The sequence below is a fragment of the Montipora foliosa genome, chromosome 7 (assembly GCF_036669935.1).
Source record: "Montipora foliosa isolate CH-2021 chromosome 7, ASM3666993v2, whole genome shotgun sequence".
NCBI lineage: Eukaryota > Metazoa > Cnidaria > Anthozoa > Scleractinia > Acroporidae > Montipora > Montipora foliosa.
This window is the reverse complement of record NC_090875.1, coordinates 25,406,681-25,429,180: the sequence shown is the minus strand read 5'-3', so window position 1 is coordinate 25,429,180 and position 22,500 is coordinate 25,406,681. Positions and strand designations below refer to the sequence as shown.

Sequence of the window (22,500 nt, the reverse complement as noted above, 5' to 3'; positions counted from 1 at the left end):
TCATTTTTTAAATCCATTGCAACATATTTTAAATCATCCCAAAATAACGTAAAAGCTTAGAGTGACTTCAATGAATGACTGTATGCTGTCATTCTTACGCTACTGTTCTGTTCCACCACGCTTTCTTGTCGCCCTTTATTATGAAAAGTAAAACATACGCTGCTTCTCTGAGATGAGATGGAGCTTAATCGTGACCTCTGCGATGCAGCTCTTCCGATTTTTCTGACTGACAGATACAACGCGTGGTACGTCGCCCTGAATTTCCGGTTCTGTAGAGAATATATAAAAGGGTTCAGAGCGGAATTAAGGTATCCGAGAATCAGTAGAGAGGTGAGTACTTCAGGTGGAGAATGGAGGTAACACTCTTTGCAGAGACTGAAGGTAAGGCTAGCGATACTGTGCGGAAACCAGCAGACAAATAACACAGAAATTATCAACGCAATTGTCTTCGTAGCTTTCATATTTCTTTGAAATCGGCCATGGTCGCGTGGTGTGGGATAGCAAACAATATCTGCTGGAGAAGAGGTGGCCACCTTGCTCAAATCTTGGCATCGCTTGACATTCTGCGAAATGCGGTAAATCTTAAAATAAATTCCACCTATAATAAGTAAAGGTAGAATAAAATGAAGCATGCTACTAAGGGCGGAATATGATGGAGTAATGTTGAAATAACAGTAACCATCTAAGACGTAGCGAGGAAAGTTACGCCAGCCCATGACTGGAATCAGGGAGAAGGCGAGATTGTACAACCACAGGAATACCACTATAATGCGAGAACATCTCACGGAGAAGAACTTGGTCTTGCGAAATCGTCTCAGAGGATCGCTCAGTGCCTTGTATCGGTCGATTGTTAGAGCGACTAGGGTTAACATGGAGGTAGGAACGCTGAAAAGGTAAGCAGTTGTCCAGACAATACAAAGAGTTTCACCATGCTTCCATTGGCCTTTGAGGAGCAAACTTTCCGCGTCGAATGGCATAGCGAGGCAAGATATGAGGAGATCGGAGCAAGCCAGCGAGAAAATGAACGACATTGTCGGTGAGGAGCGAAGACTGTCATTCAGGCAGATGGCTACACAAACTAGAATGTTCCCAAGTATTGAAATCACGATAATGAGAGAATATAAAACCAAACAGGTTATCAGAAAAACTGGAGACCAACTAAAACTGAGTTCACCTTCAGAAAGCGACGTGTTGTTCATTTTGCTGTGAAAGATCGTAAAGAATATGTAAATGTGAGAAAGTCGTTTTCAATGCTACTTGACAGCAAATAACGAATCAGAGACCATGAAATAAATAAGAATCTGCTCAAGCTCTTCTGATCTATTACCGTCTTGATAACAGTTTTTATCACCCACAAATAGAATCTTTCTGTGATCAACACTTCATGTAACAAAGAAATAGGACAGAGAGGGAGACAAATAGGGAGAGAGAGGTGTTAATCTTGACACATTTGTTGGGCCGACTTTCTCATAAAGTTTTAATGACGACAAATAACTCAAATTACTTTAAATTAATTTTGAGCGATGTGTCAAAATAATCCAGAGGTGCAGTAAATCAATGTGAAATATTTTCTAAAACACGGTTTACAACGGCCAGCATCATGCAATTAAAAAATGAAAAATTATTTTTCTTTATTCTCTTTATTTCAAATTAACTTAAACACAGGCAAATTATATCTTAAGTTTCAGGCTACCGAGATGCAACTTGTTTTGCCCGGCATACACTTTTCTCAACAGCAACGGTGAATTCAGTGAATTGGTTCTTTTCTGATTTTAAAGCAAACCATTTTTAAGTTTTATACTTATGGAACTCGATAACTGAGGAATAAAACTCAACAGCTATTACACCTTCGAACATCTGCTTCCCTAATTCTCCGGTTAAACATGACACGTTAGTGATGTATTGGTGTATTTGTTAATTTAAACACAGGCAAATTATTTTGTCAGTTAACTTTCAGGCTACTGAGATGCAACTTGTTTTGCCTGGCATACACTTTTCTCAACAGCAACGGTGAATTGGTTCTTTTCTGATTTTAAAGCTATCCATTTTTAAGTTTATACTTATGGAACTCGATAACTGAGGAATAAAACTCAACAGCTATTACACCTTCGAACATCTGCTTCCCTAATTCTCCGGTTAAACATGAGACGTTAGTGATGTATTGGTGTATTTGTTAATTTAAACACAGGCAAATTATTTCTTAACTTTCAGGTTACCGAGATATAACTTGTTTTGCCTGGCATACACTTTTCTCAACAGCAACGGTGAATTGGTTCTTTTCTGATTTTAAAGCAAACCATTTTTAAGTTTTATACTCATGGAACTCGATAACTGAGGAATAAAACTCAACAGCTATTACACCTTCGAACATAATTCTCCGGTTAAACATGAAACGTTAGTGATGTATTGGTGTATTTGTTAATTTAAACACAGGCAAATTATTTTGTCAGTTAACTTTCAGGCTACCGAGATGCAACTTGTTTTGCCTGGCATACACTTTTCTCAACAGCAACGGTGAATTGGTTCTTTTCTGATTTTAAAGCAAACCATTTTTAAGTTTTATACTTATGGAACTCGATAACTGAGGAACTGGGAAATTTAGAATGCCCAATTGTAGCTCTGTAAAATTTCATTCCGGGCTAATTGATTTCCCAGCATGTCACAGGGAGGCACATTCAATATTAATCACAGACTTATCAATTTCCTAGCTGCTATCATGATATCCTGATATCAAGAAATTGAACCTAACAGCAATTATTTTACCTCAACGTTTGAGCGTGAGCCTGTATACCGGGAAGGCTTCCAGCAACGAATTCCCTGACGTCAACATTGTTTACTGCCTCCATAACTCGTTTGAAAACATGAATACAGAAATCCATGACATTCAGACGAAGACTGCTCAATTAATCCCCCAGCAGAGGCCAACCAAAGTTATTCCATAAGCTTCGTCCACGTTTTTACCAGAACTTCGGACGGCGAGTCTAATCTGCAGGTCGCAGGTCACAGGTTGCAGGTCATTGTTTCACCAATACAGAAAGTATCCTAAACATTCTTAAAAGCTAACCTTAGGCCTAATTAGGCCTAAACAAAAGTTTTTAGGCCAAAGGTTAGCTTTTAAGAATGTTTAGGATACTTTCTGTATTGGGGAAACAATGACTGCAACCTGTGACCTGCGATCTGCAGATTAGACCTGCCGAATTTCGGAACGTGATCACCATTTTCCAGCAAAAAATTATCGACTTGAAGGCGACAAATCTCTCTTCGAAAGAGCTGAAAAAACTTTCCTTCTACAAATTGGCTACCATTTTACCCTGGATGCCAGAGGTCTTCTCGCTCACCAGCGGCGAGGAGCGTCGAAGTAGTGCTGGTCGGCGAGAGACGATGGGTTTTTCAACACTTCCAACGGGGGCCCAACGCTTTAAGCCGTTCAACAGAAAAGCATTAGTGTACATTTTCCTGTGAGAGGTCACATTTATCATTACATTAAGCATAATTATTTTGACGCAATAGGGGACTACAAGTACACCTTTAAGTCCTTGGCAAAGGACAAGCAGTGGTTGGTATAACCCAGCCTATGAAATTATTACCCCAAACTTACGTGACTGTATATGGAACCAATTTATTTTAATTTGAGAAGGAATTAAACTCATTTACCTCTCTTAGAAATTACACTGTAATCGGTGAAACTTGGTACTCTTGTCTAGCTTTTAACCTCTTCATCCCCTGATCAACATTGAAGCCTGAGGATGAACACAATAATCATTATGCCTGAATGTGTATACCATGCCCAGTTTAGGGAACCTTTTCTTTTTTTTTGCTTAGTATGGCTGATTAACGTACTAATTGGTCAGCTGTAGTAGTCACACACTCCAAACAAACAAAAATGCAATGACAGTGCCTGCAGTGCTGGAATAATTTTTCTTTATTCACAGGACACATGTCCTTTCAAATCTTCCTTTTGGTCGGACATTTGCCAAATTGGACCGGACATAATTTATTGACTGACAACACCTTGAAGAAGAGAACTCAAGATGTGATGGTGAGATGTTCAGTCATCGTGTCTGATCATAATGTGAAATTGGCCGGACATTTTCAAAATTTGGTCGGACAATGTCCGATGACCGACTGTTATTTCCAGCACTGTGCCTGTGAATGTGGATAAATCTTTAGTTAGTTGGTAAGCGGTGGGTGATAGAAGAACATTTTCAAGGTCTAAGAAAGTGCAAATTGTAAGCTACTGAGCAAGAAAAGCACCAAGGGTGAAAAAATGCCTCTGTTAGCATGAGCACAAACCCCAGTCCCATGTGTCCAAAAATCAGTTAAATAATTGGACTATGTCTTTTATTGTGTGGAGACACAGTAATGAAATACACTTTTGATTAATTAAACCAGGAATAAGTTTTGCTGTGGAGAGTGGCTGATTTGGCTTCTGAGAGAGGCTGGAAAATACCTCTTGTTGCTCTTGATGTAAAGATTTTTTGGGCTAGATTAATTTCAATAATACCTGTTCACTTTTTGGGGTTTATCAAAGCTCTGCCACTGCAGTCCGCAGTCACTTTAAGATATGAGAGAACTTGGGGCAATTTGTGTAATACTTAACTGATTTTGTCATTTAAGGTAATGGTAATGGTAACTGGTAATGATGACGTACTATCCAGAATTTTGAACTCATGCTTGTCAGGTTCTTGCTCTTGATTCAGTGATCTCTGCGAAATTGCTGATACAGCATGAGAAACTGGATGCCTCACCAGGTGTGGGCGGGTGTCCAAGTTCTGAACTGAACAAATTTACTTCAACAAAATGATGGTATCCGTAGAGCTGGTGGGGTTGTGTGTTTACATTTAAAAACGTGACTTTGAAACAAAATATAACTTACTACATACGTAGGTTAGAGCCAATGTAGTCAAACTATTTAACTATAATAATCTGATGAAATATTGTCCAGTGACTTACTGGGCATCTACTCTGTGTACACTGAACACTTAAATGTAAGTCTAATAATATAGTATAGTCAATGACCTTGTATTTAATCATTGCCACAGTAGAGTCAAAGTGTATTTTGCTTAAGTCAAGCTTGCACAGGAGCCGCTTGAATTTTGCCAAGGTTGCTTGTCATTGACTCCTCACTAAATAAAGTACTCCGAGTTATTGTTCCTCTTAATCCTCTATATTTAATGGAGTTCCTCATAAAATTAGTACTGTTGTAGGTCTCCCGGGAGCAACCAAGAGTTGTGTCATCTGCATACAAATACATGTAAGTTCCCGCTGAATGTACTGCATGTGGGAGGTCGTTCATGAAAAGTGAGAATAATTTAAATCCCAGAACTGACTCCTGGGGTACTCCATGGGATATGTGTGTACTGTGTGTCAGAGTCACACCTATTCAATGTTTTCTAGTTCCTCGAAAGACGATGCTAGATTTGTCTTTCTCTGATGAATTTGTGCTCTGTAGGATGCATCTGAATGTTCTTGGGATTCCACTATCTTAAGGCTTCTCTTGATAAAATTAATGCTGCTTTATTTGGGTGAGGCCAGTGCTTGATAAATGCACACCATGAACGCTGCCTCCTAACCTTCATAAGCTAAATAATGAACATTACATACATGTAATTATAGGAATGGAAACAATTTTTAGCTAACTCCACATATCATGTGCCGAATGTGCGAATCTCCTTTTGCCCACATTAATTGCTGAAGATTTACTTGATTTTTCCCGGTGACAGCAATAGAGCTCTCACAACAGGTAAGCAATACTTTTTGCTTCTCATGTTGTCATTCGGAACTTGCATAAGATTAGGATTGCTAAGTCATTTCAGAGATACAATTAAACATGCATTTCCATGATGCAATTCTATATCTCTCATTAATTGCTCAAGGTCCTTTCCTAACCCCAAATACCTGGATCTCTACAGAGTTTCAAGTGGCCTCCACTAAAAATATAAGGTTAAAAATAAAGGTCTTCTTCAAATACAGGGACAATATAGGGGATGGGAAAAAATTACATGGATATTAAAGGGATTTTCTCAAAGCATTTAGAAGAGTGAAGTTGACATCTTTTAATCACACAATGTGTGACCCTTCACGCGGAAAGGGAGCTTATCCCTGAAAAATGATTTGAATGTGAGTGAAATTTCCCTTTCACGCTGTGAAAAAAGTCATGGCCACCTTGAAATACTTCACGCCGTGAAAAAGGTCGCAATCACCATGAAAATATTAAAAGCCCTGAAAAGAGGTCGTAATGTCTGAGAAACATTTCATGCCATGAAACAAAGTTAGTGTACTCCTTTTACAAACACCACTCTGTTACCCTGAACATAATTCCATCATAATTTTACGCCACCTTCAAAGGTTTACTGCAAGCCTCAAAATTCGCTATCTCAATCAGCAAATCGCCAACTCAGGGTCGATTCACTCGAGGTCATTACAGTTTCAAAGAAATTGATCATTTTAAGTACATATTCGTGGGGAGGGATAAGACTTTATTTTTGTGCAACTTAGAAATCTGAAAGGGTACTGCAGCAGCAATTAAGAGCAATAGATCGAATATTAATTATTGAATATTAATTAGCTGGACCCCCAAATTTTTTAGAAAGGGGTCCAGAAGACCCTCAAATTTGAAAACCTGGATACATCTCTGATATAATATTATTTTCCAAAAGAAGTGTTCAAAAAACGAGCAGCAGTGTTTTATCGGGGTTTAAAAGCACGAGGTGTAGCCAAGTGTTTTTAGACCCGATAAAACACGTGCTGCGAATTTTTTGAACGGCTTCAAAAACATTCCACAAAGAGCGTGTCCCTCTGGACTCAAAACAATGGTTCAAATTGTGAGAGGTGAATATTAGCATACAAGAAAAACAAGCTATACCTTATTAGTATTCTTTATATAAAGAATACCAATGAGGAGTGTTTTATCAGGAAAAAAAACTCATACACATGACGTTTTATCTGTGTTTTGATAGGCTGTTAGGCTCATGAATTATTAATGAGTTTTGAAGCAAGAGATGATCACTCAACTCAGACAAGCTTGGTACGTTCTTCTTTAAATAATGCACCATACACTTTCTAATTACCTTGTCTTTATGAAACAAGCTTGATGTTTGCTTGTAAGGAATTCTGGAAGGTTCCCAGGGAGCATGTTTGCATTTGTGAACAGACTCAGCCCTTGCTCTATCGCAGGAGGTTGGTTCGGATTCCTCATCAGTTTCCTTACATAATCAATGACCAAGTTTTTCGACAGTTCGTCATGATGGTCCGCCACACAAGTACTAGTGTCTGGAAGCATGGGTTCCTTGGTTGCCTCACTGTTTTTCATGTTGTTCAAGTTGAATTCATATGGCTTTGGTGACTCAGCTTGCAAAACTTTGTGATTGCTTTGATAAACATTGGTATACTTTGATAGCTTCGGTGTCACTCTCCAAATAGAAGTCACCTTCCAAATGGAATTTATTAATCCCATGTGAGCTTAGGGGATCGACAGAGACTATCTTCTCACCATGTGTCTGTTGATTCCATTTCGACATGTATTTAAGTCTACGCGTTGGTGAGTGAAAGGCGGTGCACAATTAATTGCAGCAATGTGTACTTGTTCAGAATCTTTTTCTTCACCTTCGAAGAACACTATTTCTTGAATTCTTCAGTCTCTTGCTTCTAAATGCAGCGGAAGGTGCTCAAACACTTACTTTGTAAGTATAAAAGCCACAAACAGCAATGGTGGCACACAACCTAGCGAACAGAAAGTCACAGCTCTCTAAGCTGTGTTGTGATTTTCCATCCTGATAGGCTAATTAGATTGAACTTCTGGTTCAGAAGGAGTGACAATTTGCATAAAGATTCTCACCAAAAAACTTGTGGATATATCCAGAAGTAAAAATGGGCCTATAATAAGTATCACAGCTACATGTACAGTACATTTTGCGTTACAACAAACTTTCTTGTTATTGAGTAAACCTGCCACAAAACAAAATCAACGCATACATACATATACAGTTTGATACCCAACTCAAATTACGCGACAAGCAGAGTAATCTTCCTCCAAAATCACTTTGAGATGCTCGCTGATAGGTTGCAGTATGTATGCTAGCACAACAGTGTTGAGCCTATTATTTCATGGTGTTCTAGTAATTGCTGTTGTTGCTGTCCTTGTGATTTATCATTATAACAAACAACCTTGTGGGCCAAATCAGGTTTGACAAGAGACCTAGACCAACTTTTGCATGGAACTGAGGTTCGCCGCTCCTGCTCAGTGCATTTTTTCTGTACAGGGTGCTTTGCTCATAATGTAACAAAAATGGCTCGAAGGAAATTGCTGTGGCATTAATGGTACAAATACACAGGATTCAACATCAAGAAAATCCTTACCATCAGCTAAGTAGCTTCCACTTCTCATCTTCACATAACAGTTCTTCCCCTTCCAGCTCTCATCCATTTCATTGTGCGACCTTGAAATTGATGGACAATACATCTATTAAATGGTATTTATTCCACATGGCACTACTGTTTTCTTTACATGTACAACAGGTCAGACAGCCATTGTCACAACAATATTATTATTGAGCCCACCATAACTTTCTTGGTGGCTCCTGCTAAAACAATATACATGTACTGTATGACTACTTTTTTGTAGTGACTGGCAAATTGATTATATCAAATTAAAAAAATTTAATTTAAGTCGCTCTTCAACAGAAAGATTGCTATCCTTGACTTACATGTACGTATCATATTTCTTACAGCAGCCATGTTAGCAAGTCTTACGATTCAATGCCGCTTACACCTACTGTCTGCTACACAGGAACTGTGTAGTACTAAAAATAAGTAAAAAATAGCCTTGTACAGTGCCGCTCAAAAGTTACTTACCTTGCATTGCTACGAATCACGTTGTATGCAACGCGATTCCTGTTGTAACTGCCTGAAATATGCCTGTTAGTATCAATAAGTACCACTCATAGGAAATCCGAGTATATTGAGATGTGCATAACATAATTATGTGCAATAACAATAGTAGGCAGCTTGCTTAAAAACACAACTCTTCAGCAAAGGGCTCATCATCAGCAGTTTTGGCACAGAAATTCATCATTTCAGGCTGAGAATTTTGCAACTTTATTTGTTTTGTAGTTGTGAATACAACAGTAAAAAATTATTTTTGGTGTGAATATTTTCAGCGTGACAGTGAGGGCAACTCGCTTGCAGACACGTGACAAATACAACTTTATGATGCTCACGAATCGTCAATAAACAGGCCGAACGTCGTAAAAAATTAGTGTTAATAAAAAGATCAGTGTTTATTGCAGAGTATTTTGTTGTCTGAATCACCACTGGCACAAGTTGAAATAAGAGAACCATGTGTGATATAAATGCTGACGCCAGTGTGTCTGTATTGTACTCTGTTTACAACTCTGCATATTAATTTGCAAAAGATTTCTCAAATTGCACTGATATCTCGCCTTATCCGAGCTGACCGTATATCATAAAACGTGGAGTGAGGGTGTTAAACTTTGAAATTATGCACTGCAGATGTTTTCATCGTCGACATTTATGGATCGAAATTGATAGCAATCGAAGCGGCATTCCGTATGTAAATTTTTGTCTTGTCGGCAGTCACACAATTTATTCTTTTGTCTACAAAAACAATAAAAGGTAAGGCCAAATTATGGTTACGAATAACAAAGGGACAAAATTAATGCGCATACAATGTACACATGTTGTGCGCGTTAATTTTGCGCCTGCGTTGTTCACTTATCTTCGAGCAACACTGTATAGGACTCTGTGAGAGTATTAATCACAAAATTGCCATTAAGAAACAATGTTTGAGCAACACTAAAAATCAAAAATTGATAGTAAAATTGACCTTTCATAAACACTTTCCAAAATTTATATATTTAGCAAAAGGTCAATTAAGATTATGTGTGAGCCTTAAGCCACTGTGCTTGCAGAGTTTTCAATTTGCATGTGGTGTGATTCCTGTAGCATGCGGCGCAAATCTTTTCCTGCGTGAGGGTGGAAAGTTGCTTTTGAGCGGTACTGTATATAAGACTAAAATAATATCCTATATTGTACAATGTATCTATAATCTTGGACAAAATTGTTGAGAAAAGTCTGCGTTTGGATTCACTGTAATCACAAGTATGAAATATAAGCTCTCTTTTTGTTGACAAATGCCCCCCACCCCTTTGATCAATGTTGCTACATGAAACAAAGCATGTCAAACCTGAGCTTATCAACATTGGTTGTAGGGGGGAGGAGTGTGGCTGCTAGATGTAGGGTGGGATATTGATGGTGTAGAGTGTAAAGTAACCCGTTTTTAATATTCTCAACCCTTTTTGTCCAAGATTGTCGACTAAAATGTAACACATATTTACATGTACGTTTTAAACCATTTTAACTTGGAAATAACAGAACGTAAACTAATCTGACTAATGCCCCTAGGATTTGACCAGTGACGCCATCATTGAGAAACTAGAGTAGGATGGAAGCCGCTCCCCGAAAGAAGAGACCAGCACACTAAGGAACTGGTGAATAACTTTCTTAAGGGCCTTGCCCCTGACTTATTTAAGGATTATTTTAATTCCAAGCATTGCGACATTCATTCTTATAACACTAGATCCAGAGGAAACCTTTTTGTTGATAAAATCAACTTAGAAATTTTAAAAACATGGATTTGTTATAAAGGAGCAACGATTTTTAATCGTAATTGTTAGTGCCTATTTCTTATTTTTATTTGCTATTGTATATTTTTGGATTATTTACAGTTATTATTAGTTTCACAGGGTCCATATTGATACCAGTTGTATAACTGAAATGGTTATAAATAAATACATACTATAAATATTATTATTATTATTATTATTTTTCCTAATTGGGGCTAACGCTGGAAACAATAGCGTACAAATCTTTCTTATGATGGCTAATTAAGCTTTATCAACTCGCTTGACATAAGCTTAAAAACCAACCTTTCTTGTCTCATAATTTCCCAACGGACTCGACTTTTCATAGCCAATATTTTTTGAACATTCCATCCACTTATCAATGGAGAAATAAATTGAAATAAAACGCTTTTGCTTACCTTCAGGGTAAACTCGGTTCTTTAAAAACCATATTTTTCCACGTGGGAAGTCGGGTTGCCGAAGTTACATGCAACTGGTTTCATCAATAGGATATTTCAAGCTCTGTCAAACTTTAAATCCTGAAGAACAATGACCATAGTGAAGTTTTTTTTTCACTTAAGGTTTAAAAACGATGCTTTTTTGCTGAAATTTCCTCGCAACGAAACTCCACATCAAATGCAAATGGCGCCCTATGCCTCGCACTTGCGGTGAGAGATCGAGAATGCGTGACAGCGTGCGTGACATGACAGTTCATGATTTTCAAGCCCGCTCGATTTTATTCTGATGGCTGAAGCCCAAACAAGGACAGTCAAAAAGTTATAGTTCTTCTCGAAAGGTTTTAGTAAATGAAATTATTGTCAAAATGGCATGTCTGCCCCTCGTAATGAAATTCAAAGAATGAAGAGAACACATTGCTGGCGCCTAAGTTTGTCATTTTCTGAATTAGAATATATCAGCATCAAAATTCACAAAAACAGTTGCTTGTAGCGGCAATTCCTCACATTTAAAAGATAAGTCTTTTCTTTATTATTTTCGTACAGGTATTAAGGGGGCTTTCACTTATTAGCGCATTGGGGGGGGGGGGGGGGAGGGGAAGTTACGTTATTTTAGAAAAGTATTAAGGGTGGCGGGTTGTCACATGTTGAGAAGACTTTTGAGGGGGATAGGCCCTTTGCAAGACCATGTCACGTGACCTTGTCAATAAAAAAAAAAAATGGTCATGGTACATAATAGATACCAGAAATGAAAAGAGTGTGATTAAATTAGTAAGCATGTCAATTTTGAGTCCACTGACATTTATGAGAGATTTTACAGTGATTTTAATGTTTAAAGGGATTACTGAGATGTATATGGATAACAGCTGCTGGATGGCTTTGCTATAATAATTGACATTCTTGCAAATTTCATCTCACTATTTCCATTCTGGGATCTATTTTGTACCATGATCATTTTTTATGATTGACAAGGGCACATGAAACGGTCATGCATTTCTAATAAACTTCATGTTGGCTTTCCCACTTCATTCTGCTCATGACTTCAAAGCTGAATGAAGGAAAGGTACAAGTCTTTTATTTTGATACTAATTTAGCCTACCACGTATGCTTCTACTCAATACTAGTTATTATGTGTGCAACTGAGCATTGCTTTACACTATGTGTTGGATGGTTTTAAAAGTGACAGTCTGATACAACATATTGTGCTTTTTGTGATGGTATGCAAGCTGAATTGTTGTTTCGAAGGATAAAGATGATTGGTGAGTTGAAAATGATGCACCATTCAATTGAAACCATGGCCCCCTGACCCCCGGGACCTAGCGGGGGAGTATCAGGGACATGGCTGTGGTACAGTGAAACCCCCTCCCCCCCCCCCCCCCCATAACAAAGTGCTATGCTACTGAAAAAATTCTTTGTTGTAGCAGGGTTCATTATAGCAAAGACCCTTTAAAGAATTATCTGGTTAATAGAAATAATATTAATTAATTTTGTTACAGAGAGGTAATTAAATAAATAACAATTATCCAAAATCCAAAACTGTACCTAGAAAACATTATTTTTATTCATTTGATACTGTAAACTCCTAAGTGTAACGTGCTGACAATCAAGACATCAAATTCAACTTTAAATTTAGAAGTAACGTGTCCGCATGCTGAAGCATAAATTCAACACTGCAATAGTACAGTACATGTACTGGTATTTGTCAAAACCGGAATAAGCAAGCTGTGATTTCTAATAAAATCTGTTGTTTTGAATGACTGCTGTGAGCGACTGGACAAAATACTCGCTATAGAAGGGTAAATTGTGCATACACCTTTTTCCAAAATGGCCACCATTTAAATATCCTTTTGTTTTTATCCAAATTAGCCCTTGATGCCTCGTTCAAAAGAATATTTTATCTTGAACGAGGCAACAAGGGCCAATTTGTATCCCCATAAATCAGCAGCCATTTTGGAATAAGGTGTTAATTGGGACCATCAAAATCTATTTGTCACAGTGAGTTCATTTCCACATATTTTACTATAATTCTGCCAGGCTTTCAGTTGTTGTTCGTTATAACAGGGTCTTCATTATAGCAGGGTTCCACTTTATTGCAATTTTGCAACTGTGCATTTCTCTGGGGGGGACTTGGGCAGTAGCAGTTTGTTAAAGTTATAGGAGATTTTGCACAGAGCAGACAGTGGGGATTGTAACACAACAATTATACAACATTATGAATGCAATGTTCTCCTTTGATTCATATTTTATACATTGGGTGGCTGTCAAATGTGTGAGGAGGAGAGATTAGGGGTTGAGATATAATGCTAGATAAAGTAGGGGGGTTATATAATATATATTATTGTTGCCAATCAGAAGCCCAATACCCAGAGCTTCCATCTGTATTGTTCACTTCAGTCAACCCTTTCCTGTATCTTTATTTTTAGCACTCAGGGTTCACACAGATTTTTGGTTGCAAAATTAGACTTTTTCCAGACTTTTTCCAAAATGCTAATTTCTTTTTCCAGACTCAAGCTTTTGTCCCATGATGCAGTGCTGGCATAAGAGAGATCTGAGACTTCTCGGTCTGTGATAATGTTTTCGCGAAAGACGAAATTTTAAATAAGATTTGATTACTGAAAATATTCACTTCGCAATAAAGCACTCGTTCCAGTTTTCAAAAAAAAAAATTCTCCAGACCTTTTACCATTTTTCCAGACTTTATCCAGGTAGCCTCCTTGCAGCCGTTTTTTGTGTGGGTCCCATTCTCCGACACAAAAAATGGCTGCAAGGAGGCTAGGTCTGGAAAACTGGTTTGCAAATTTCCAGACTTTTTCAAGAATCAGGGTCCCAAAGGGGGGTCCCTGGAGCCCTGGATTTTTTTGCTGTGGAGCCTGGAGCCCGATCATTTCTCCGGTTTTTAGAATACAGTCTACTAGTCAACAGTGGAGCCCAGAGCCTTAAAGTAGCAGCTATGGAGCCCTGGAGCCCCTGTTTTTTTGGCCTTGGAGCCCTAAACCCCTTTGGGACCCCGAAAAATTCAAGACTCTGTACGAACCCTGAGAACTACTTTATTTTGACGTTACATGACTGAGAACATACATGAAGTGGATTACATACATATGTGGTGTAATAAATAGCTGACCATAGCTCTCTTATGATTGGCTATTGTGAAAAAACCCACTTAAGTTTCCCTGCGAGGTGCTTCTAAAAATAGAAAGATACTGGGAGGGGTTGACTCAGAGGATTAATATGGAAGGTCCGGGTAATGGACTCCTGTTGCCAATGCTATAGAGGAGAGGGTGATGTATGTAGGACTTTCCATGTAATTTTCCCAACATCTCCCACCCCCACCCCTTAATGCACTATTAAATAAAGGCCCCAGCCTTTAATAAACATACGCAACCTCACATAGAACTAAACCAAAGCTCATCTCTATAACTGAAATAACGAAAGCACTTACAACCTGATACTGTAAAACCCAAGCTTGATCGCAATGTTTCCATGTTTTCACCACAGAGTTATATTTGCTGTGGTCGCAAAAGAATTTCAAACTCTCGAGTGTCTTGAGTTGCAGCGTTGTTCAAAAAAAAACCGTTGAATAAAAGAATTTGGTTCACTTGGTTTTGATGAAAAACTGAATTAAAAGTGTCTTCATGCAAGTTTCCCCGGCTTGGAAGGAAATGTTTCAGATCCACGTGTATTTTTCGACCCTTGTAATGTCAAGTTTTATGCTTTTTTTTGTTCGCTCTTCCGGGCTTTTTGGTGTCAGAGGATCAAAATGAGATCGCGAGTCAAATAAAAATACGTTGTAGCACTCGAAATGCCAAGTGAAAAGCATTTAAAAGGAGTTCCGTCAGACGACTCTCAGACGGCGCGAGAGAAGTTGCAAATTGGGCGGCGAGTTACCAAGTTAGATTTGCGAAAAGTGGAAGCTCACCTGATTATTCGTTCTTGGAGGCCCTTCAGCATTTGATAGATAAGTGTGTTGCTTTCAAGATAAGTGATCGAAGGAGATAAGTTAAACTGGGCAAAAAATTTCTCCAAAAGGCGACTGATTTCTCTTCTTAAACGGAATGAAATTTTCTTGAAAATGGCGCCTACTTGGTACCCAACCCACGTGATAAAACATTTTACCCTGATTGGCTCAAAGGCTAAATTTTGCTCTCTCATTGGCTGGGTACGTTGTTAAACCCCAGCAACTGGCGGGAAAAGGGAGTGAGCAGCCCGCGTCAGTTTGGCGCCAACTTGACACTCCAGGGTGTGGGAATGTGGACAAAGCTGAAACGAACTTCAGGATTGAGGAAAAATATTTAAAAAACACGATGCGCGATTCGATGTGCCGCAATAGGCTATAAATTAACAATTTACTCGTTTTCCGTTTTTGATCTTCAAAGCCAGGAGTCCACCCTCCTGTTCAAAGCAAATACTGCGGACCTCCTTTCCCTCAATTTCCCAAGAAAATCCCACTAGGAAAGAGGAGTTGGCTCTTTTGGAAGTGAAGGAACAGAGGCAATTTTCAGTGTGGTTGGGAAAAGAACCTTTCTAACCCCGGAAAAACAAATTTAGCAGCCCCATTCTGAAAAAGCGAAATACTAGGCAAAAAGGAGAACAATCTCAACAGTCGAATTTTCAACCTTCAGCGTTATTCACTGTTTACAAACAATTCTTTTGATATTTAAATTTTGTCAACCACAGAACAAAATAACCTTTGTTTCGACAACCAATAGATCGCTGGTTGGCACATTGATGACAATAGGTGACGTAACGGTGAGCATCGCTATAGTGAACACCAACCAACTACACTTCAAACCATCTGAAGAAGTAAATATACTTTTAATATATAATTATAATTAAATAAACACACTTTAAATACTCCCTTCAGTTCTCAATGACCGACTTGCATCAAGACAACCTATTATTTAACAAAATTTATATTTACACATCCAAAAGAAATTTAACAGTAGTGCACAGATTATTACACTTTTTTCTTCTTGAGGTTCAAAACATTCTCTTTTACGAAAAAGCACACCAAAAGAGTTGGAACAAAATGAAAACTACACCTTTTATCACACTTTTATGGTAAATTTTATGACTTGCTTCTGCAGATTCATGAAACTGCAGGCAAAAATGTTGACATGTGCCAGATTCACCTTTCTAGGCACAAGTCCTCTCTTTGACTTGCTCTCCTTAAAAAAAATTAAATCTCTATTTTTTTACCTTTTTTTTTTGCAACTCATGCTGTTTTTCTACTTGCTCATTTGTTTCTGTTATTGTTGTTCCTATTTTCTATATATTTTTCCCCCTTTTATATCCAGACCTAACGTAAGTACCTACTAGAATAATATTATGCTAACTCGGGGCACCATGGTCTCTGAAAAAAATAATGGGAGTGTTGTTGAATATCTCACCCGAGTGTGATTTGGCATTTACAACTCTTAAGTGAGACAAAGCTCACAAGGAAAGTACAGCGTTTCCCTATACTAGCACAGCACTCCTTGATATCAGTATTATATCCAAGTTTTCCAAGAACAGTCCAGTATATTCAAAACATGTAGTTAGAACCAGTAAGATACTTCTTTGCATCTTTAGAGTTGTGCTCAGAAATGATGAACTTATAAAGGAATGCTGTGCCAATATTTTTTAAGGTTTTGAGTTTCAGAGTTCTAATCTGCAACTAAGGCAATCTGGTCTTATTTTGATGAATAACACTGCCTAAATTCAACAATATAAGCTGTTAAATTATATGTATATTACTAATCAAGTTGTTTCCCTTTTGATTTATGGCCCAGGCACAAAATACATGGGTTATAAACCATAAATCAACATTAAAAACAAAGATCCATAACTTGAAATGAACAGACCAAGAACTCAATAAGGTGTCCAGAAATGGAAACTTGTTGAAGTCAAGACGAACGTTCAACTGCCACAAGTAATTGGCATATGAGTAAAAATCTGAAGTACATCCTTTTTAAATGGATACTTGCAAGACTCAAAGAGTTTCACAAGTTGGAAAACTTGCTAGAAAAAAATTTCAAATTTAGCAGGCCCTACAACCTGCTAAAGTAGCCAATCATGGCATCCATAATATCTGAGAGATATAATAATCCTATACAGTAGTTCTAAGCCTTTATAAATGATAAAAAAAATTACATTTAAAGATGCAAGACCAACACAGTTTAGAGTGCTACTTATTGGTAGCACAAAAGAAATAAACAATTTCAATTCAACATGCTCTGCATAAAAAATTGATCAAAATTTACTACTCACCTTAAAGAATGAGAATAGTATTATCCTTAAAATTATCTATTCACAAAAATACTGTCTTCGCAATAGTTACTGAGAGTATTGTCCAACTAAACTGTTGCCATCGAGAAAATGTTATTTTTTTGGTGGCTTGGGTTTGATGTCGTGTTTTTTCATGAAATCAAGAAACTGATCTGGAAGTTCCTCAAGCACATCCTTGGCCAATCGTGCCCCACTTATTACATCCCCAGCTTGTCCAAGGTAATCACGAAAAGGGACAAACTACAGTTCACAAGAACAAAATGTTATAATAATAATATTAGTATGTTAGTATTATATTAGTATATACTAAAACAGTGGATAGCAATGAAGATTAGTTAAAGAAGACATGACTGCATTGACTCTAGCCTTCACGGGATATATATTGACATGCAAATAAACATTGTTTGCATAGGATATTGTGCTACGAATATCTTGTTGCTGGACTTACTGAAGCCAGTGAAATTTAATTATTAGCATCTGAGAGAAAACAGTCGCATTGGGAGACCCAGGGGAATAAAGAAATTTGCACTTGATAAACTATGGGAACAAATTTTATTTGCTTAATTAATGTTAATTCCCTGAAGGCTTGATAAATACAGTTACGATCGCGAACAGCCTACTACATACAAAATCCTATTAACTAATAAACGGCTACGGCTTTCATTCTCGCATCTTTCAATGCTTTCTGGCTTTGGGAATGTGTTTCAACTTTGTCAACACGAAGGAGGAGTGACTGTGATTGGACAACTGAGTCAATGCAGTCATGCCAGGAGACCCAGGGGAATAAAGAAATTTGCACTTGACAAATTATGGTCTGCCACCCCGGTAAGGGTCAGGTTGTTATCAACAGTTGAAGCTATGGCCACTTTGGTGCTAAAGCACCGCCTTCAAGCGCTATTTTGTTGCAATATTCACCACCTGACGTTGCTTGCAGGACTGCTATTGTGTTGATGGTGGGTTGAGATGAAAGTTCACTTCAAACTGTAAGCAGTGTCTGCATACTGAGATGTTATTTCAACAATTCAAGCAACATCAAATCACCTGAACTTCATTGTTTCAGCGATGCATCCAAAAAGGCTTACGTAGCGGTTGTTTAATACTGACATTCGATATACGAAGATGGGTGCATGGATGCCAACTTAATTGCCTCAAAGACCAAGGTCAGACCGTTAAATCAGCAGAGCATTCCCCGGCGACACAATTTTAGTACGTCTGGCTAAAACTGTATAAAGTGCATTACCTCTTAATTTGGAAACTGTCTACTGGGTCGATTCTATGACTTTGTTACACTGGATAAGGAACAACAAAACATGGCACCAATATGTTCTGACCAGAGTGCAGGAGATTCGTGAAGGTACAACTACAGAATCCTGGAACTTCTGTCCCAGTGAAAGGAACCCCCTGATATTCGTTCTCCTGGGACGAACGCAAGTGAGCTAGTTGTAGAGAGGAAATGGTGGAAGGGTCATGGATTTCTGTACAAACACAAACCTGAAAGGCCTCAAGATGAATTGACAACTGAGACTGATGAAACTGTGCTATCTGAACTCGTAAAGAATCCACCTGAAACGACATGTCCTAATAACTTCTGAAGAACATTCCATGGAAATCAGTCTTTACCAAAGTATCAACTGCTAACGATTCAGCAACCTTTATTACCTATCTAGTTCGACTGACTGCATACATGTATGTCTTGAGATTCATCAGCAAAGTCAAAACAAACAAAGGAAACAAATGCTACTGCAGGATAAGTAGCAGATTTTGAAGATAACTGTGAACTGAACTCTAAGGAACTAAAGCAAGCCAAAATTCTTTGGATTCATACTGAACAAGCTGATTGGTTTCCAAGCGAAATCACTTATCTGCAGAAGCTTCAAGTAGAAAAATCCTGGAGAGTTCAACAATTTCGATTAGCAGTTTTTGGATGAAGGCAAGATCTTGACATGTCGTGGAAGACAGCAATTTAAAATACAGATTTTCCAGTAGAAACAAAGGTTTTATACTGATGCCTACAAAGAATCCCATAGTCGAGTTACTGCTTCATGAAACTCATCAAACTGTCAAACACAGCTCCGTGGATAGCACCCTTACTGCACTTCAAGAGCGATTTTGGATTCTCCATGGGAGACATGCAGTTAAATGAGTACTGAGACCTTGTGTGATCTGCAAGAAGCTTGACAGACATTCTTATCCAACCTGCAATTCTCAAGAGGTAGAGAACTACCTGCAACACTGATTACCAAAAACGTGAAGACATTCAGAAGAGCCTCGAAAGAAATCTTAAACATTTTGGGATCAAAGGAGGTTATGCAGTATGTGACAAACAAGAGAATCCAGTGAAAAAGGCAAATTTGACCATGTTTATGGAAACCCTGAACAAGGCTAAGTGACAAACTTTTTTCAAAATGATAGTCAAGCAGCCGCTGCAAACTAGCCCTTCTCAAAGTCTATTTTCAGACTCAAAAGTTTACCCCCACAGTGTTGATTAAATGTACGTCTGAAAATAAAAAAAGATTCAGCTTCTCCCACGATTTTTTCATCGCTATAGGTTACCCACAGCAGGGTGTCCCTCGTAGCCATTTATACCCCTGCAGGGATGGCAGTAGGATTTTTCAATTTGGGTCCTGGGACCCGCAGGTTTGGCCAAACTGGGGTCCAAATCATTTTTTGAGATTTTTCACCAAAATCTTGTTGACCCTCCGCAAGGAAAACCTACTTCTTTTTAGGTTATGAAAAAGAGAGAGTAACCAACTTTCTAATCTTTTTCTTTGGACAATAGCTTAAAATGGTACTGAGTACTGTAACTAGTATGAATAATAATAATAATAATAATAATAATAATAAAATGTGACGTTTATTTTTGACAAATAAATAGACTAGACAGTGCTCAATGTCATTTATCACTCAGGTGTTCTTATTCAGCATTGTCACGGGCAGCTTTGAACAATTCTTGTTGAAGCAATACCGCTGCTGTACTTTTGTGATCCACCTGATCCATGAACCGTACAAGTGCCGATTGCTGGAAATGTTTGCATCCGGTCGTGGGTGAGTTCTTCTTTCCAGTTTTTACCTAGGCCTGGTCCGTACAAATCGTGGCTAACCTATCGCCCAAATTCCTTGTTTGCAACCATCCAAACTCTTTCAGTCAATTTTAGCCAAAAAATCTTGATCTAAAAATTGGCCATGTCTTCAACCTTTTACAGTTCCTTTTCAAAAAGTGTGACCACTTGTATTTCTCTGTCGATCAATGAGCAAACAAATGGCGGGAGCTCAATTAAGTTTGCCGGATGTTTACTCATCTTTACCAGTCCCTTTTGCATGGCTATAGTGACCATTACTCTACAGCGAATTCGTTATTTATTATTTTGCATGTCATGATGCATTTTTTGCATGTTATTTGCCTAAAAATGCACGATTTCTGCGTTAACACAATCCCACCCCTGGGTAGAAAAAGATTGTGAAGCAAAGATAGTTTCTAGTCTAGGGAAACAATGTGGTGACTGTGCACACCACCAAGTATCCACTATGTTCCCAGCAATTATTGATTAGGATGAGTAGGTTAGGATGAGTAGGTTATCAAGATAAGGCAGATTGAGAAGGGAGTACAACAAAATAGAGTGAGGTGGACAAAGGCCTCTTAGATCTGTATAAGCCAAATTCAATAAATTTTATTTTTTTGCTGCTTGATCATCAATTCAAAAGATAAAAATCTTAAAATGCAATGTTCTGTTTAGGAATTTTGGTGTCCTTTGTCATATTACCTATCACTGGACAAATGAAATTGCACTGTCAAATGCAAGCCACCAAGCTAGAACTATGTAGGACATTTTTTAAAACATGTAATGAATGATAAAATATATTAATGTTATTATAATTACTAGTGGCCATAACTTAGAATGACCCAAAAAAGCTCTTTATCTCTATTTTATTTGGCCATAATATTATTAAATTACTAAAGGTTTCGCCATCAATCAATGTCAGCCTTTGGAGTTGCCTAAACAACAGGATAAGGTGCTCCCTGATTGGTTGGATAAACAGTGCTTTGATTGGTTGGATAAATTGGTGTACTTTCATTGACAGGATATGGTGGTGCGCTCTGTTGGCTTCCAAATGGAGACATTTGATTGCCTGAATGAGGCATGATTGGCACTATGCTGTCAACTAATATTGGCTGAGGTGGCTTTGGTTTGATCTCATGCTTTGTCATGAACGACAGGAGTTGACCTGGGACCTCTGCCAAAACTTCTTTTGAAAGCAAATCCTGAACAAGGTAACCATGCCTCTGGAAATCTCGGAATGGAACAAACTGTAAAAAAGTGTCCAAGTGTACATTTCAAAGGCTACCATGCATGTTAAGCTTAAAGACCTAAAAGGTACTTTCCTAATAGATTGCCACTAATGCAATCTTGTCTCATTTTGACAAAATTAATAAAAACACTGCTTAGAAGAAAAAAAAAATTAAACTACTGAACTTTAACCATTGACCCCTGGGAGTATCACTTGCGTAATTTACAACACACTGGACAATCTAAGAATCGCATTGGAAGATAATTTAATCGAAAAGTCGGCCAAAAACTCTGAAAACCATAAGCTACGTATCAATAATTGCCCTACAATGCAACGCGGCAACCTGCTCGTTCCAAAGGTCAAGAGAGCTACGTTTGGAGCAAGGACATTTAGATATGCTGGCCTGACACTCTGGAATGCACTTCCAGACTCACTAGAAAAACTCTAGACTTGAGAAACGCACATTTTAATCTTTTAATTAACTTTTTATATATATATATTTTAATATTATTACTTTTATCTAATGTAAAGCGCATAGAGTTCACGATATGCACTATATAAATTAGTGCCTTATTATTATTATTATGATTATTATTATTTTCATGGTACCTGCACGATGTCCCTCTCAGCATATCTTCCTCTTGATGAGAGTCTCACTGTGTCACCATCAAGCTCCTCCATAGCTGTGAATAAAAGTATAAGGTAACAAAAAAAGAACTTTTCAGCCTCTCCTGTAAGTAAAGGACTTTCAATGTTAGAATGAGAATTCTCTTTCTGATTTTCTCTTTTCCTTTGAACTTCTGCCACATAAGCTATTTCCACCCTCTCAGCCAGAAAAAGGGTGAGTAAATTGA

At 38.0% G+C, this 22,500-nt stretch overlaps 1 protein-coding gene and 1 long non-coding RNA gene across 4 annotated transcripts in view; both read right to left on the bottom strand.

Moving 5' to 3' along the window:
* The window catches only part of LOC138011549 (uncharacterized), a 39,735-nt gene extending 24,549 nt beyond the window's left edge, over positions 1-15,186 (bottom strand). The window contains exons 1-4 of one of the 2 annotated variants that reach the window (XR_011124739.1): positions 15,012-15,186; positions 11,060-11,179; positions 8,359-8,438; positions 3,655-3,740 (exon numbers count right to left, since the gene is read on the bottom strand). This is a non-coding gene — a long non-coding RNA (uncharacterized lncRNA). Of the gene's footprint in view, positions 1-3,654; positions 3,741-8,358; positions 8,439-11,059; positions 11,327-15,011 lie in introns of those variants that run through there. The other variant, XR_011124738.1, reaches the window with a different exon arrangement.
* Positions 15,187-15,888: 702 nt separating this feature from the next.
* LOC138011548 (copine-8-like) overlaps positions 15,889-22,500 on the bottom strand; it is a 35,584-nt gene continuing 28,972 nt past the window's right edge. Inside the window, exons 23-24 of one of the 2 annotated variants that reach the window (XM_068858612.1) lie at positions 22,256-22,329; positions 15,889-17,599 (exon numbers count right to left, since the gene is read on the bottom strand). In XM_068858612.1, the coding sequence (XP_068714713.1) occupies positions 17,453-17,599; positions 22,256-22,329 (221 nt within the window). In that variant the 3' untranslated portion in view covers positions 15,889-17,452. Of the gene's footprint in view, positions 21,666-22,255; positions 22,330-22,500 lie in introns of both variants that reach the window. The other variant, XM_068858611.1, reaches the window with a different exon arrangement.